At 40.2% G+C, this 15,671-nt stretch overlaps 1 protein-coding gene across 2 annotated transcripts in view; it reads right to left on the bottom strand.

The window, feature by feature from the left end:
* Positions 1–7,423: 7,423 nt before the first annotated feature.
* PPP2R5B (protein phosphatase 2 regulatory subunit B'beta) overlaps positions 7,424–15,671 on the bottom strand; it is a 142,348-nt gene continuing 134,100 nt past the window's right edge. For both annotated transcript variants that reach the window (XM_073604873.1, XM_073604872.1), the window contains exons 13-14: positions 13,633–13,734; positions 7,424–10,262 (exon numbers count right to left, since the gene is read on the bottom strand). In XM_073604873.1, coding sequence (XP_073460974.1) covers positions 10,127–10,262; positions 13,633–13,734 — 238 coding nt within the window. In that variant the 3' untranslated portion in view covers positions 7,424–10,126. The remainder of the gene's footprint in view (positions 10,263–13,632; positions 13,735–15,671) is intronic.

Below are 15,671 nucleotides of genomic sequence, written 5' to 3'. Positions count from 1 at the left end.
TGCAACGTTGTTTTTTTTTTACACAAATAGAGCTTTCTTTTAGTGGTATTTGATCACCACAGTTTTTTTTTTATTTTTTGCCATATAAATGAAAAAAGACTGAAAATGTTAAAAATATATATATTTTTTACTTTCTGCTATAAAACATATCCAATAAAAAAAAAAAAATCTTCATGAATTTTGGCCAATATATATTTTGCTTCATGTTTTTGATTAAAAAAATTCCTATAAGTATATACAGTGGAACCTTGGATTACAAGCATAATCCGTTCCAGGAGAATGCTTCTAATCCAAAGCACTCGCATATCAAAGCAAGTTTCCCCATAGAAGTCAATGGAAACGAAGATAATTCGTTCCGCATTGACTTCTATTGCATGCAATGCCGCATGTGGCCAGTGGGGGGGGGGGGGGCACCGGAGAGCCTCGGAAATACTCGGGGAAAGCTCGGCTGAACTTGGAAACCCTCGGAAAGGCTAGGAAACACTCGGGAACTGAGTGTTTCTGAGTATTTCTGAACGGCTCAGAACCGTTCCGAGTGTCACTGGCGCCCCTGCACCTCTGGCCAAATGTGGTACTGCACACCCCATTGGCTTGAATCCTGCTCGTTTTGAGAGACAGCACTCGCAAACCAAGTCAGGATTTTTTTTTTTAAAAAGCAGCCAAGGTTTCACTGTATTGATTGGCTTATAAAGTTATAGCGTGTATAAACTATAGTGTATATATATACTGAAATTTTCCTTTTTAATACCACTAATGGTGACGATCAATGACTTATAATGGGTGCAGCCGGAAATCTGATGCTGGGGGGAACTGACCAACTGCCACTGACATCACTAGTGACCTTAATACAGTGATAATACTATGCACTATCACTGAAGGAATGCCACTGGCTGTGAATGGGTTAACATCTAGGGTGATTAAGGGATTAAATATGTGCCTATGTGTAATGTGTATACAGTGTGCTGCTTTTACTAACTGATCTCTAAGTTTCTCATTCCTGCAAAGAAACACAGAGATTGTTCCCAGTGTACAGAGCTCTGTGTTGAATGTCAACACAGAGCACTGGGCCGTAATATACACAACTGATCAGCAGGTCCTGGCCGTGAATCATTGACCGGGACTTGCTGACAGGCTCCCATAGTACATTGTGGGCGGGCGGTCGCTAAGTGGTTAAGATTACTTTTGATAACTGGTTTAGTGCCTACTTTTGATGTAGCACTATTATTGGGTAATATGAATTATTTGCCGTGCTTTACTGTTTTTACTTGCTTCTACGCTCATCCTAGTGTGTCAGAGAGGCTGAAACCCTTGTTAAGGTCAAGGTAAAAAAACAGAGGACCCATCTTATTCAGCGGCTCCTTTGGGGGTAGCACTATACCAGTAATCTAATCAAAGTAATTGAGAGCAGAAGAACTACTGCAACCAGCATAGGACACAAACTGTAAGCATATAGCTACATGACAGTATAGAAATAATACAAGCTTTATATAGGAAGAGATTAATAACAGTACAAACATCCAATCTACGTGCAGGTATTAACAGCAAAGGGCCCGATAGGAGTCCTGGTGGAATTGTGCACATATACCCCGGTATAGTAGTTAATAATAGAGATACCTCCAGATGAATGTTGCAGCAAAGTCTAGTTGGAGGGGCCCCTGAGGATGATGCGGCATCTGTCTTTGTGTTGAAGTCCTGAAGACAAGATGTGCGGACATGGTGAGATCCTCCAACTGTTGTCCAACCAGCCTGGCATAGAGTTTACCACCAGCAGGAACTGTGGTGTGACATTTGAACTGTGACACTGAAACTCAGATCATAGGAATACTTGTGTAATAGCCTCTTCTCTCTAAGGGCTCCTTCACACAGTGATGATCCGCCCCGTGAACACCCGCTTGCTCAGCGGGGATCACTCCGCCGATCCCCGCTGTGCAGAAAGATGACAGGTCCATTGCTGCACACTGTGCAGCCACGGACCTGTCAGAGCGCCGCTCTCCCCTATCGGGGATCGGATGATGACGGACCGTAGTGTCCGTCGTCACCCGATCCGATCCGAAAACGGATGGAAAAGTAGGGTTTTCCTCCGTTACACTTTTTGGATCGGAGCGGGTCGGATGTCAGCGGACATGTCACCGCTGACATCCGATGCTCCATAGGGATACATGTATGTCCGTTTTTCATCCGAAAACGGAAGGATGAAAAACGGACATACGGATCCCTCGTGTGAAAGAGGCCTTAGGGTTTACCAGCATGGACAGGGCATGTGGCTGAGACCTTCTCTGTCTCTACACTTCCTTCTTCTAGGGTTTCAAAGCCAGCAACCCAGGGACAGAAAGTACATACTGTACTTAATATGTTTACAGGGATTTACAAATTCAGACAGTAAAGGGCAGCAGATCCCTACAAATGTATGCTTCCTATTGGCCCACCCTGTATTTTTTGGTGTTCCACAGGGGACAGTTCTCTCTCCCTTTCTCTTCACTGTCTATACCACTGACTTCGGAGTCTTGACATCTTCCAAAATTTTCTGATAACTCTGCAGAAGTGGGATGCACTGTATCAGGGATGGGGAAGAGACTAAATATAGGACTGTGGTGGAGAACTTTGTCATATGGTGTAAGGATAATCATATGTATCTAATTGTGATTAAGACAGCTGGTTATGAACTTGAGAAGAGGGAAGGCATCGGTGACCTCTGTCTCCGTCCGAGGAGTGGGTGTATTTGTAGGTTTTTAGGTATCCGGGGATACACATACAGTGGATAATAAACTGGACTGGAGTAAGAACACTGAGGTGCTTTGTAGGAATTGCCAGAGCCACCTCTATTCTTTTCGGAGACATTGGGGATGATTTACTAAAGTTGGAGAGTGCAAAATCAGTCTCACTTCTGCATAGAAATCAATCAGCTTCCAGGTTTTATTTCCAAAGCTTAATTGAACAAGCTAAAGTTAGAAGCAGTTTAGTTTCTATGCAAAAGTGAGCCTGATTTTGCACTCTCCAGCTTTAGTAAACCAACCCTATTGTCATTATGGGGTATTGTTTGTATAATTTTGAGGAAAATAATGAATTTAATCCATTTAGGAATAAGGGGGGAAGTGGTGCAATATTTACACTTTTGTAATTAGTTTTTTCTGCTGTTTGTTCAATGGTGTAATTTACTGTATACAATATTGTGTTTTAATAGGATATTATGTTTATTACAGTACAGTATTTATTTTTTATTTCAATTTATGTAATTGCATATATTAATTTGATGTTAGTGGTGACTTATATTTTGTTTGTTATTGTATTTTGTAGTTTTGTTTATTCTTGTGCTTTTGTTTTGTTCTTCGTTGAGTATGATTGTATCTTAATAATTTACTTCGGATAAAAAAAGTATTCTAAATCTGAATCTGATTCCTAGATCCAATCTGAAATTACATTTTGTTAAATCTGGTACGGGGAAGGTATATTCACTTTTCACTGATGCTGAAAGGGTCAGCCCATCAAAACCTGAGTTTTAGTGCATCAACAGTTTGTTGTTCATGTTAGAAGGAGGTCAACTGCAGATTGCAGGTTAAACACACCTATTAATGAACTATGAATGATGTCAGAAGTGCCTCAGACTGATCTCAAATGCAAGTGGAATACACCAGAAAGCAAGATGCGTTTGTTCATTCAGCTGTAGGACTCATGGGAGTCAGGTGGATGTTGCACCAGAAAAGTGTAGCTAGAAAAAGTCTCCTCCCTCCCCAGAAGACAAACTGCTGCACAATCAGTGAGAGTGTGGCCAGAGAGACATGTGGGTGGATTTACTAAAGACGAATAGAGATTAGTAAAGGAGGGTAAGCTCTGCTGACTGTTTTTTTTTCTCATTTTTCTTGCATTTAATTGGGTATTCTTTGTGAAGTGAAGCTTCATCTCATTTACTAAGCTCTAGAACAACTACACTTGCAGAGTGCACAGTCTATTTGCCTTTAGTAAATCGACCCCATAGAGTCCTTAATGCTCTACCTCTGAAGCAAAATGCTCACACAGGTTTAAGGGGACCTACCCGTTAATAGCTACATCTAGTTTTTCCATTGTCAAATAAGAAACATGAAACAAATCTGATTATTTGCTATGGGCTACATTTTCATTTCTCATAAACAAAATAAACTTCCAGTGTTATTCTATTTTATAAGGCTACCCAGTTATATTTAAATATAATATTATTTGTAAATTATGATTCTGGGCAGCTTTAAAATTTAAAGTGGAAATTCAGGCATAATCTAAGGCTAAACCTACTCCCACCCTCATTTTAAGACTATTCTATCTACCTTGTGAAAGAAAAGATGCTTATATTTACCTATTCTGAAGCCACTTTTGTCTAGTCACATGATCAAGTGCCAACTCCGGCTTCAGTGTAGAGGAGGGGTAGCTTATTATTGATGTCACTGCACAGGTATTTGCAGCCACTGCGTCCGATCTCTTTACTGAAGCCACCGCTGGAGACATCATGTGACTGAACCAGAATTGCTTCAGAATCCGTAGGTATAAGCATCTTTTCTTTCACAGGGTAGATAGAAAAGTCTCATGCCCTGTACACACGGTCGGACATTGATCGGACATTCCGACAACAAAATCCATGGATTCATCCATGTTGGCTCAAACTTGTCTTGCATACACACGGTCCCACAAAGTTGTCGGAAAATCCAATCGCTCTGAACGCGGTGACGTAAAACACGTACGTCGGGACTATAAACGGGGCAGTAGCCAATAGCTTTCATCTTTTAATTTATTCTGAGCATGCATGGCACTTTGTGCGCCGGATTTGTGTACACACGATCGGAATTTAACTGATCGGATTTTGTTGTCGGAAAATTTTATAGCCTGCTCGCAAACTTTGTGTGTCGGAAATTCCGACGGAAAAAGTCAGATGGAGCCCACACACAATCGGAATTTCCGTCAACACAATCCAATCGCACTTTTTCCGTCAGAAAATCCGACCGTGTGTACAGGGCATTAGAATGGGGTGGTAGTAGGTTTAGAGCCATACTAAACCCAGAAACATAATTTTGGAATGTTGCAGCTTGGTTTTCTTTTTTTAGACTTTTGGTCAGGAGCTAATGAAAACTAAAGATTTTAGGAAGATTATATGTTCCTACACTCAGCTGATTCCATGCCACTAAAAAACATAGATGTCTTAGGGGTTGTGGCCATGTTGGCTCACTCTTCCACACAAATTTTTCGTTTGCTGCACAGTGCCTAAAACTCCTGAGTTCGCCTTGCTGAATAGCAAGCCGGTCGGATGCTCTAAGTGCCTTCAGAAACTCATTCATTTTATACTGCTGGGCGCTAAGATTACCTTAGCCCCAGCATGGAAGCAACCGACGGTGTCATATACTGCAGCACAACGAAAGAAATCTTGGATAATGGTCCAGGAGAAGATGATCAGCACCCTTATGACCACCTCTAATACATTTGAGGCAGTGTGGGAACTGTGGAGTGTTTGCATACTGTACATCAGCCCCTGTGAACCATAGTGTTGATTCATACTCTCCAATGAACTCTGGTGCTTGATTCCTCCCTAAGCTGTATGCTTCTTTTCTTTTGCTTCTTTTAGGTCTCACTTTTTCTTCTCTTCCTTTCTACTTTCTCAATATGTGGATACTTGATCTATGATCATTTTATGTTGGTACATGCTTATTGGAATTTCTAGCAGGTTACTTACAGTTTGTGATGGTTCCCCAGGGGATTGTAGCAGAGACTCCCCTGGGGGGGGGGGTTATTCTAAGACCCAGAGGTGGGGGACTCGAGTCACATGACTTGACTCGAGTCAGACTCGAGTCACTTGTTTGAGGACTTGCGACTTGCTTGACAAAATTAAATAAATGACTCGACTTGACTTTGACTTGTCACTAATGACTTGCGACTTGACTTTGACTTGGGCTATTTGACTTGCAATGACTTGGCACCACCAGTGCTGTGTCTTGGCCTAGGCAAAAGCCGCCCCCCCCCCACAAAAAAAAGCTCCCCCCCGAGTCCCGGCTTCGGAGTAGATCAGTATTTTGACTTAATTTGTGACTTGACCAAAATAAATGACTTGACTTGACTTGCTTGACTTCTAGCAGGGACTCGACTTGACTTGCTTGCTTTTCGCCACAGTAACTTGGGACTTGCTTGTGACTTGAAAGTTAAGACTTGAGACTTGCTTGTGACTTGCACATGTGTGACTTACTCCCATCACTGCTAAGACCCCAATAAAATTACCATTAGCTTCCCAATTTTTTTGTGTTGTTATGTTCAATTAACGCCCAGGTTGGTAATTAGGTAGGAGGATTTCTCCTATGCTAGTAAGATTCATCTACCTGTTAAACCTCTATTTTGGTTTATTTTGTTTCTGATGCCAATGGTGTTGTTTATGATGGAATGTCCCTTTTTTGTAATTATATCTGTTACCTGAAAGATGAAATAGGCTACTTACAACTAGACAAAGAGGGGTTGACTTACTAATAGCAAATAGGCTGTTTAATTTGCAATTGAAATTGTACCTTGCAAGGGGATTTTCCCTAGAGCTTAGTAAATATGGTGAAATTTAATTTAGCAAAGAATACCCAGTCTCTTTGCCTTTAGTAAGTCAACCCCAGAATGTCAATTTAACATAAAATCCATCACATTTGGTAAAATAGGGGAGCATTTGCAATATACATTTCTGCGTGTGTAATTTGTATTTTTATGAGATAAAAGTAAAATTTTCAAGAGAAATGTCTGTGCTGCCTGTAACAACTCATTATATAAAACACTATCTTTTTTTTCTATTGAACGTTAGAAATAAACGCTGAAGCTGGTTTGTTGCCAGAAGTGACCATTTCATTTTTCCCTTTTTCCTGTGACTTTTAAAACTCTTGGCATAGTCCCCTCCACAATTGTAAAAAACCTTTTTAGTTTCTAGTATTAGTGTCACTACCAGTGCTGGCTTTTCCATATACAGTATGTAGATTCTATCAGGCTGCATTTCAATTTGCAGCATATGTTCCTGTTTTTAGACACACTGATTAAACAATGCAGGGATGCAAAATCTGTATCCACGCACTTTTTAATTATTGTCTAGCTGTCAGGAAAGGCTGAGACTTTGAGCAGACAAAGCTTAAAATTTGGGGACTATGTTTAATGGCAGAATTAAACACTGGGGCAACTGTCTAATGCCATTAGGGGTACAGTGAGTAGGAGCAGCCCTGGATAGATTAAACATATTACGCAGAATAAAGGTGGGTTAGAGATTAGGTCTGCAGTAGGATACATGTTTGAATATCAATGAGAGCATATTTTCTCCTTGATCCCAAATTGTTTGCACTAAGAAACAAACTTTTCAACAAAAATGTTTTCATGGAGCCCCATCAAAAACCCTCAGCAAAACCATATTATTACTTTCACACAAAGCATCACTCAGACATGGAATTACCCTCATTTTACTTAGCAAGAAAAGTCATGCAAAACATACTGTAGTCAAAATAGCAGAAACTGAATGGTCAACCTTGGTGAACCTACATCTTTTTACAACCTAATAACTAAATGCCTGTATAAATATAGGTTGCCAGAAAGTTTAGACATAAAGACGGGACATATTTCTGAGACCCAGCATTTAATTCAGCAGTGAACAGGTTAAATATCATATTCACCCCACTCCTCCCCCTTCCCCCTGTGAACTAAACAAATCCAACGCTGACCATATTAAATACGAAATAAATAATAATACCATAAATAATTGTTTAAAAAAATAAAAATTAAAATGAAAACATTGCACACAATATATTTATATTTATATATACTCTTTGAGAATAGGCTAATTTATACCGTTAATAAGAGGATCAGTGTTCCCCCCACACACACACATATGTAAAGAAGAGCAGTACAATTTCATCTCCTGCTGTATTGCAATGGAAAGCTGCAGTCTAAAAAAGCAGCATGTTCTTCCTTATTCTTTCTTCTCTGTTGAAGTGTTTTGGAGTTATTTTAGGTACCACTTGGAACCAAACTGGATTCTAATGAAAATTTCTATAAAGACAATCAAGTTTCATGATTTTAGTTGATTCAATTTTCCCAGAGTCCTTTGGTGAAATTTAAATCCTGAAATAAGTTGTCTTCAAGAATTGCTTGATTGTGTCATTTACGTAAAATTATTTTTTTGGGCTTACCCTCATTACGAGCATTTTCTGTTCGCTGATACCGCGTGAAGGACTTTTTACATGACAGTAAGAACAATTCTGAGTGTACTGCAGTTCTGCATAGTGAGCAAGTAAGACCTCTTGTTATAGAACCATATCCTGCAATGTTTTGGAAAGGTCTGAAAGACAAGTTTTTGGCTTTTGGATCCTCTTCAACAAAATCAGAATATGTACAATTCCCCTCTTCTGTGATTAAACATTTGTTTCTGCTAACTACCTTTCAAAAACCCAGTTCTAGAGTACAACAGACTGATGATAAACTGGAATTTTATCTACAAATATAGGTAGCACGCAACTGCTAATTGGATGACTAAAAGGCATATCTTCAGCTTCACGGCTCAGTCCTTTGTTTCTTCAGACAGTTGCAATTCCTCATTATGTCATTAGTTTTCTATCAACATCTAAATCTATCAAATTTTAATACAGGTCCTGCTGACTAAGTTACTTTCTATATATTGTTAGGAAACTAGAATCCGCTGCTCTCTCAAATAGTAATAAGCAAAAACATTTGGTGTTTGTGAGAGCATTATCTAGAACATCAGACTTTAACAACGATCTAGCTGTTAACTGCCTTACGGGTATGTTTCATTTCAGTTTGTATTCCAAAGGTATTCCATTGATGGTTTCTTGCAGAAAAATTGTTTGCAGCCGCTGAGTAATGCAAACGTTTGCCAGATGCAAACTGGGAGCAGAACTGACTAAACACAATCATTTGCCTTGAAATAAACATAGATTTCTTGTTGAATTATTCCACAGTGTGCCTTTAAAATGTAATTATCAGCCAGTAATTATATTTTATTAACCACCATGGCACCTTCAAATAGACAATGGAATATATTTTATCTGAACTGTAATTAACTATTGGGTAAAATTCTTTATCACAGCTTACATCTAAGCACCCCTAAGAAGTTCATTTTTTCTAATTTTCTGAAAGTACACTTTATCTTCTCTTCAATCGCTGACAACAAGCCCATTTACCGACCTGGAGCATTCGTAGGATGAACATCAGTGGGCAGTGGAGGACAGGTCAGGCTACCTAGAAGTCTTTGCTCCCATGAATCCAGCATGGTGTTTTTCTGCATGTCCATTGTTCTTAAATCTTTTGCTTGTAAGAAAGTTGATAGTTTCCTACAACCAGGAGAGATGTGTGTGGATGGGGGGCAGAGGTGGTTTCGGTTACAGAAGTGGTTCAGAACTGGCTTCCCAGAAGCCCAGACTCTTATTGACGGAATAAAGGTAACTGGTGGAGAGACTTACCCAGAAGTCTCTGCTCTCACAGACAGAAATTGACAGACAGGAGACATAGGCCTTTCCAGAAGCCTCTGTTTTTACAAACAGAAAGTGACCATTGCTGAATATTAAGAAGGCTTTCCCAGAAGCCTTTACTTTCATGGTCAAAATACGACTGAAGTGGATTCGTGACAGGCTTGCCCGGAAGCCTTAACTTTCACAAAGGGTTACAGATGCAGGGATCTTCCCAGAAGCCCCTACTTCCACTGGACAGAAAGTGACAGAACTTTTCTTTTTTTTTCCCAGGAAGCCTTTGATGTTGTAGTAACCAGTCTTGATAACCTTTTTCATAGTAATCCATAATATGAATAGATAGAAAGTGGCATAGACACATAATGGCTTTTACTAGAAGTCTTTGCTGTTACTAAGTGGGGATGGCATATGGTGGTTTGCCGACAAGGCTTCAATATGTGTTGCTCTCCCAGGAAAAGAAAATATACTGCTAAAACATAAAAAGGAGACATCCCTGGAATGTTTTAATCCCATATGTTATAAATGGTACTGGCATCACGGTGTGAGCTAGGGCTTTCCCCCACTGAAGGAGGTACTTATGAATTCTAAGCAAAGGAACAAAGGGTGCAATGTGGGGAGGAGGGGGTGTGGACTGGCTGCAGTGGTCTTCTGTTAAATAGTGGAAGGTGATCGGGGGTCTCCTAACTTTTACTCGCTCGGCTGTGCTGTAAATTAAGCTGGTTCATCTGAGCTTCTTCTAGACCATTGAGCTTTTTAAGACGCAGCTCATCTAGTTTTCTCCAAAGCTCCTGGCGATCTTTTTCTCGCTTCATCTCCCTAATAGGAAAGAATTAACACACATAAGTCAAGGGGAATACTCAGCTTAAATAAAACACAACTTAAGGTATTTAAATTGCTATCTACAGTATGATGTATTTGCAAGAATCCCAACTTCCTCTATAGTTTTTTTTCTTCAATTTAGATTGCTATCTATGATGTATTTGCAAGAATCCCAACTTCCTCTACAGTTTTTTTTCTTCAAAAGCCAAGGGCAAGGGTGGTTGTAATGTTTTGTTTAAAGTTTAGTGTTCTCAGCATTGTCAATGCTGTCCATCTAATGTATAATTCAAGCATAATTTAAACAATGAGAATCCAGTTTGATCAGAAAACTAACTATGAATACTTCCCGCATGTACAAACATTAATGCCCCATACACACGGTCGGATTTTCCGACGGAAAATGTGCGATCGGAGCGTGTTGTCGGAAAATCCGACCGTGTGTGGGCTCCATCGGACTTTTTCCATCGGATTTTCCGACACACAAAGTTTGAGAGCATGCTATAAAATTTTCCGACAACAAAATCCGATCCTTTAAATTCCGATCGTGTGTAGACAAATCCGACGGACAAAGTGCCACGCATGCTCAGAATAAATTAAGAGACGAAAGCAATTGGCTATTGCCCTGTTTATAGTCCTGACGTACGTGTTTTACGTCACCGCGTTCAGAGCGATCGGATTTTCCGACAACTTTGTGCGACCGTGTGTATGCAAGACAAGTTTGAGCCAACATCCGTCGGAAAAATCCATGGATTTTGTTGTCGGAATGTCCGATCAATGTCCGATCATGTGTACGGGGCATAAGAATGCTTAGATCTATAGTAATCAGTGTAATTGGCACATAAGATGTGGGCAGTGGGATTTGCCATAAGGCCCCCTTAACTCACTGTCTCCATGAATAATGTGATAAGACAGTTAAGCCACCATTCTAAACAAAAATGGCAACCACCTCAGCTGGAGGCAGCCCTAGGACACATTGGAAGCTTTTAGCTTCTGGTGTGTCATTACATCTTTAAAGAGAAATGTACTAACCCCAGGCATACCTGCCCTTTATTTATTCATTGCTATACTGTTGCTCTAACATGGAGGTTCTCATAGTTTAGAGTTAGGACCACAGTCCTGCGTTTCTCTCTCTCTGTCTGCGAAGTGAAGTGAAGATCTTACAGTGGGTGAACCAGGAATTACTCAGCCTACTATATGATTTGTCTCAGCAAATGGGGTTCTTTATTACCATCCATGGGCATTATTAGTGCCAAGCACTCAGAGCATGTACCCCACATGTACTGGATGGAGTTGGTCCCAGGACCACAGCTGCCTGACATTTTTGTTTTTGCTTTCTGGTTTCCTCTTCAGTACCACCTTCCACCTGTCATGTTGCCATAGTCCCAACCCCTAGCCATGCATTCCCCAATGGCAAGAAATGCAAGGACACTTCCTGTCACAGCTCCACCGGTGACCACCTCCACCTGTGGGCTAATCGGATTGTGTGGGTTGTTGTGAGCTACTGTGAATTACTGTGAGGAAAGGGGTGGACTGCACTGTGAGAAGAGTGAGCAGGGTGATTGTATTGTGTGCAAAGAGAGGTCTGCATTGCGTATGAGAATGGGGCTGGTGACTTTTTGATTTTGGTGTTTTGGTGTGCAGCACTGGATATGTTCCCAAGACTTGTTGGAAAAGTACTCCATGTCTTCATTCCGTTTGCAACAACATACTTGTATGAATCTGGATTCAGTTCAGATTTGTCAATGAAAACAAAATCTAGGAGTCGCCTGAATCCAGAGGCAGACCTGCAGATTGCAGTCAGAAAAAATGTGCCATATTTTGATCAAATCTGGAATGAGAAGCAGGAGTAAAAAAGTTACAGAATTTTATGTTCACAGGGATTGATTTTACTTTTCACATTTTTTCTAAATAAATTAGAATCTAATTGCACTATTTATATGTGCATGTTATGTATGGAGTTAAAAGCTTATTTTTTTTAGTTCAATTTGTTCACCTGTAGTACTGTAAGTGGTTCGAAAATGAGAAATTAGACTTCTTCATCATGAAATGTGATATTAATTTTGTAGGGGGTGCCATCATTAATCAAACATTTCCTAGGGGTTAGGAATCACTGCACTATACCAATGCAAAAATGAAAAACAAAATGCGTGCATGAAGGCTATTCTCAGTATATTGATTTTAATACGCTATTTTAAAGTGTATCTTTTAGGGTCATACATGGCCTGTATTCTACCATTGCTTTTTGAAACTGAATATCAATTTGGTTTCTCTAACCCCTACAGGTCTTTAACTTTTATCACACTTTCTCTATCCTTGATTGAGTTGGAGCACCTTTAATCCACTCACCTCCTTTCCATGAAAGCTATTACACGGCATAATATTTAAAGATTATACATGCTGCCATATTTATGGTCATGCATTCACACATAGATAGGTAATGGTTACCTCAAGTTCAACGTGGGATAAAAGCCCAACTATATCTGTTCCTAAAAATGTTCTCTTCCCTTCTCCTACTTATCCTGCCTAACATGTAAAAATAAGGTCTGTATACCTAACTATATTTAATCTGGTCTCGTCACATGATCCCGCAGCTGTGGCTCCCTTGTGTCAGTGAGTGGCTGCTGCAGGGGAGAGGAGGAAACAGCGACACCACAGGTGAGCCATTGGAGCCAATAGGTGACATCACGGCTTCCAGAATTTGGAGTGGTTGTTGAGCACTTCCATATACCAAGCTGCAGTATCACATGACCAAACTGTGAGGTAAGTATACAGATTCTATTGTATATGGGTTAGGCAGGATAGGTAGGAGGAGGTTGGGGGGAAGAAATGTTTTAAGAATAGATATAGTTAGACTTTTCTTCCACTTTAAAGTTGAACTCCAGCTTTTTCCTGGGTTTGAGAACTTCCTGTCTTATACCTTCCTGTCTTATACCCAGAACACAATAGAGTCTATATGATCGGTGCTCAGCCATTCAGAGAAAGCGATGTATTCTAGCAATAAATAAAAAGCTTCCTCTGATTGGCTGAATCAGGGAGGCCGGCTGATGCTCTGACTCAGCAAATGTGTTCTGGGTATGAGAAAGGAAGTCTCGACTCAAACCCAGGACAGTGCGGTGTGCTGTATTATAGTCTCAGCTACACACTGTAAAGTATATACAGCATATCCAGCGGCTTCACATCGTAGTGAGGGACATAGTTTGTTTGGGCCAACTTATTTCAGCTTTAAGCTCAGTAAAATATCTGGTGATATCCAGTGGTCACATCAGTCAAGGTACTAAACTACTTGTAAGCTAGTATGTAATATTGCATATTCCAAAACCTAACATTTCACCTTGCTTAAGCATACAGTTTCTGTAGCATGACTTACTGTTGCCTGTCAAGTTTATAGGATGCGGTGAGTTCATCAAAGAGTTTCCCATTCATTTCCATAAATGTCTTCAGGACATTATAAATCAAGGAGACGATTGTCCTAAAAAAGAAAGAGAAGGACTCCTCAGCAGTTGAAAAGAACTTGAAAAGTACAAAGGATATAAGAGCATAAGGCTATGGTATTTCAAACATCAGGTGCAAGAACATATTGTTGGATGATAAGTAAAGATCGCTTAAAGTATAGCTATAGGCAAAACTTGTTTCTGTTTCAGATAGAGTGACATGGGATTAGAACACCTGTCATGTTTTTATTTCCACCTGTCCCTGTTAGGAAAATTTTCTCTTTCAATGTGTTCTATTTACTGTTATCACTGAGAATGAAAGTGAAAGAAAACCCCAGGTTTCTGGTTGTCATCGGAGCAGGATTAGAGGGGAAATCTTCCACTGGGGTGAACCTGGTGACAAAAATGAATTTTCTCACTTTGGAGGGATTTCCTCTCACTTTATGTTTTGGCTATGGGACAGGAAGTAAAGTAAAATCTACCCAATGGGACACAGATGGCTAAACAAAAAACCTGACAGGAGTTATAACCCTCCCTTATTCTAGCCAATATGAAAAAATACCTTTAGTTTAGCTATAGTGTATCGGTTATCTGTAGCCTCAATGAGTTTGGAAGGGGACTGCCAGGCTTGCATTGTGGTCATCTTTTTTTCAATCGAATTTAGATAAGTGACAGATGATTTATGCATCCAGCATTGCATTATAGGAGGAAAGGAACAGATAACAAAAGCTCCCAACATTTGGTTCACACTGATGCGATTTTAGATGCGTTCCAGAACTCTTTTATTCGCATGACAAGTGAAATACCATGTGTTTGACATCTATGCAGTCCGTGCGCAATGCAATTTTAAAAAGGGTCCTGTGTGTGTCTGGTGGGAAGTGTGATTGTTAGCCCATATTGTATATTTGAATAGAAACTGATTGAAAAATGCATAGAAGTTCAAATGCAATGTGATTTCAGTACATTTTTCTAGGACTCTGTGCTGTGTTTCTCAGAGAGAGAGAGAGAGACTAGGCCATAAATTAAAATCGCAGCTGTTTTAAAATCGCAATGCAAACACAGTGGAATCACAGATAGACGTGGGTGGAGTCACACTGGCTTTAGTCCTTCAAATCTCACTATCAAACTCATTCAAATCGCACCGCATCATTGTGATCCTAGCCCTACTTTGGTTGTTGCTAGGATTATAAAAGACTTGGGGCACCTTTAGGGAACTTCAGTAGGCACGCTTAGAAAATTGTGCCAGTGGTCACATATCGTTAGCATTGGGAGGGCTTAAAGAGGTGTGGTTAAACAAAAGCCTTGTACCTATAAAATATGCTTGGATTGCTGTGCCAGCAGGTTGAACAAGAAAAACCCAGCAGTCTCCTCTATCCACACAAATTCGGTGGATGGAGGAATGCCTCCCATCGGACATTGCCTGTCCCAAGTACAATCCTCCCCGAGATTAGTCTTTTCTTCAGTAAAATTCTGCCCTCCGTTATCCCAGATAGCAAGCAATTGAGCGGCAAGTTTGAAAATGACTTGCTAAGCTATTGCTAGACTTGCCAGGCTTTACACGTTTGTTGCACAATTGCAGCAATTTCGCATTGCCTGACTCCAGATCAACTTTCTTTGCAAACATTCTGCAAGTCTGTTGCAAGTTCCGTATCAGTTATGTTGTGCAATAGTCATCCCACCATGGGGGTCACTGTGACTTGCAGAGCTCTTGCTGTAAACTCACCACTGCAACTTTGCTCTTGCTAGAGACTTGCCACACAAATTTGCTACAAATTGGAAATATTTCAACTAGTGTTTTAAGTGTTCTGCAAGTGTAGAACTTGCCAGTGAAAATGTGCAGCAAGTTAACAAGACTTATGCCGCGTACACACGAGCGGATTTTCCATTGGAAAAAACTTGGATGATTTTTTCTGATGGAATTCCGCTCAAGCTTGCCTTGCATACACACGGTCACACAGAAGTTCTCTGAACTTTC

The sequence above is a fragment of the Aquarana catesbeiana genome, linkage group LG11, assembly GCF_042186555.1.
Source record: "Aquarana catesbeiana isolate 2022-GZ linkage group LG11, ASM4218655v1, whole genome shotgun sequence".
Taxonomy (NCBI): Eukaryota; Metazoa; Chordata; class Amphibia; order Anura; family Ranidae; genus Aquarana; species Aquarana catesbeiana.
This window is presented reverse-complemented; position numbering and strand designations above follow the sequence as displayed.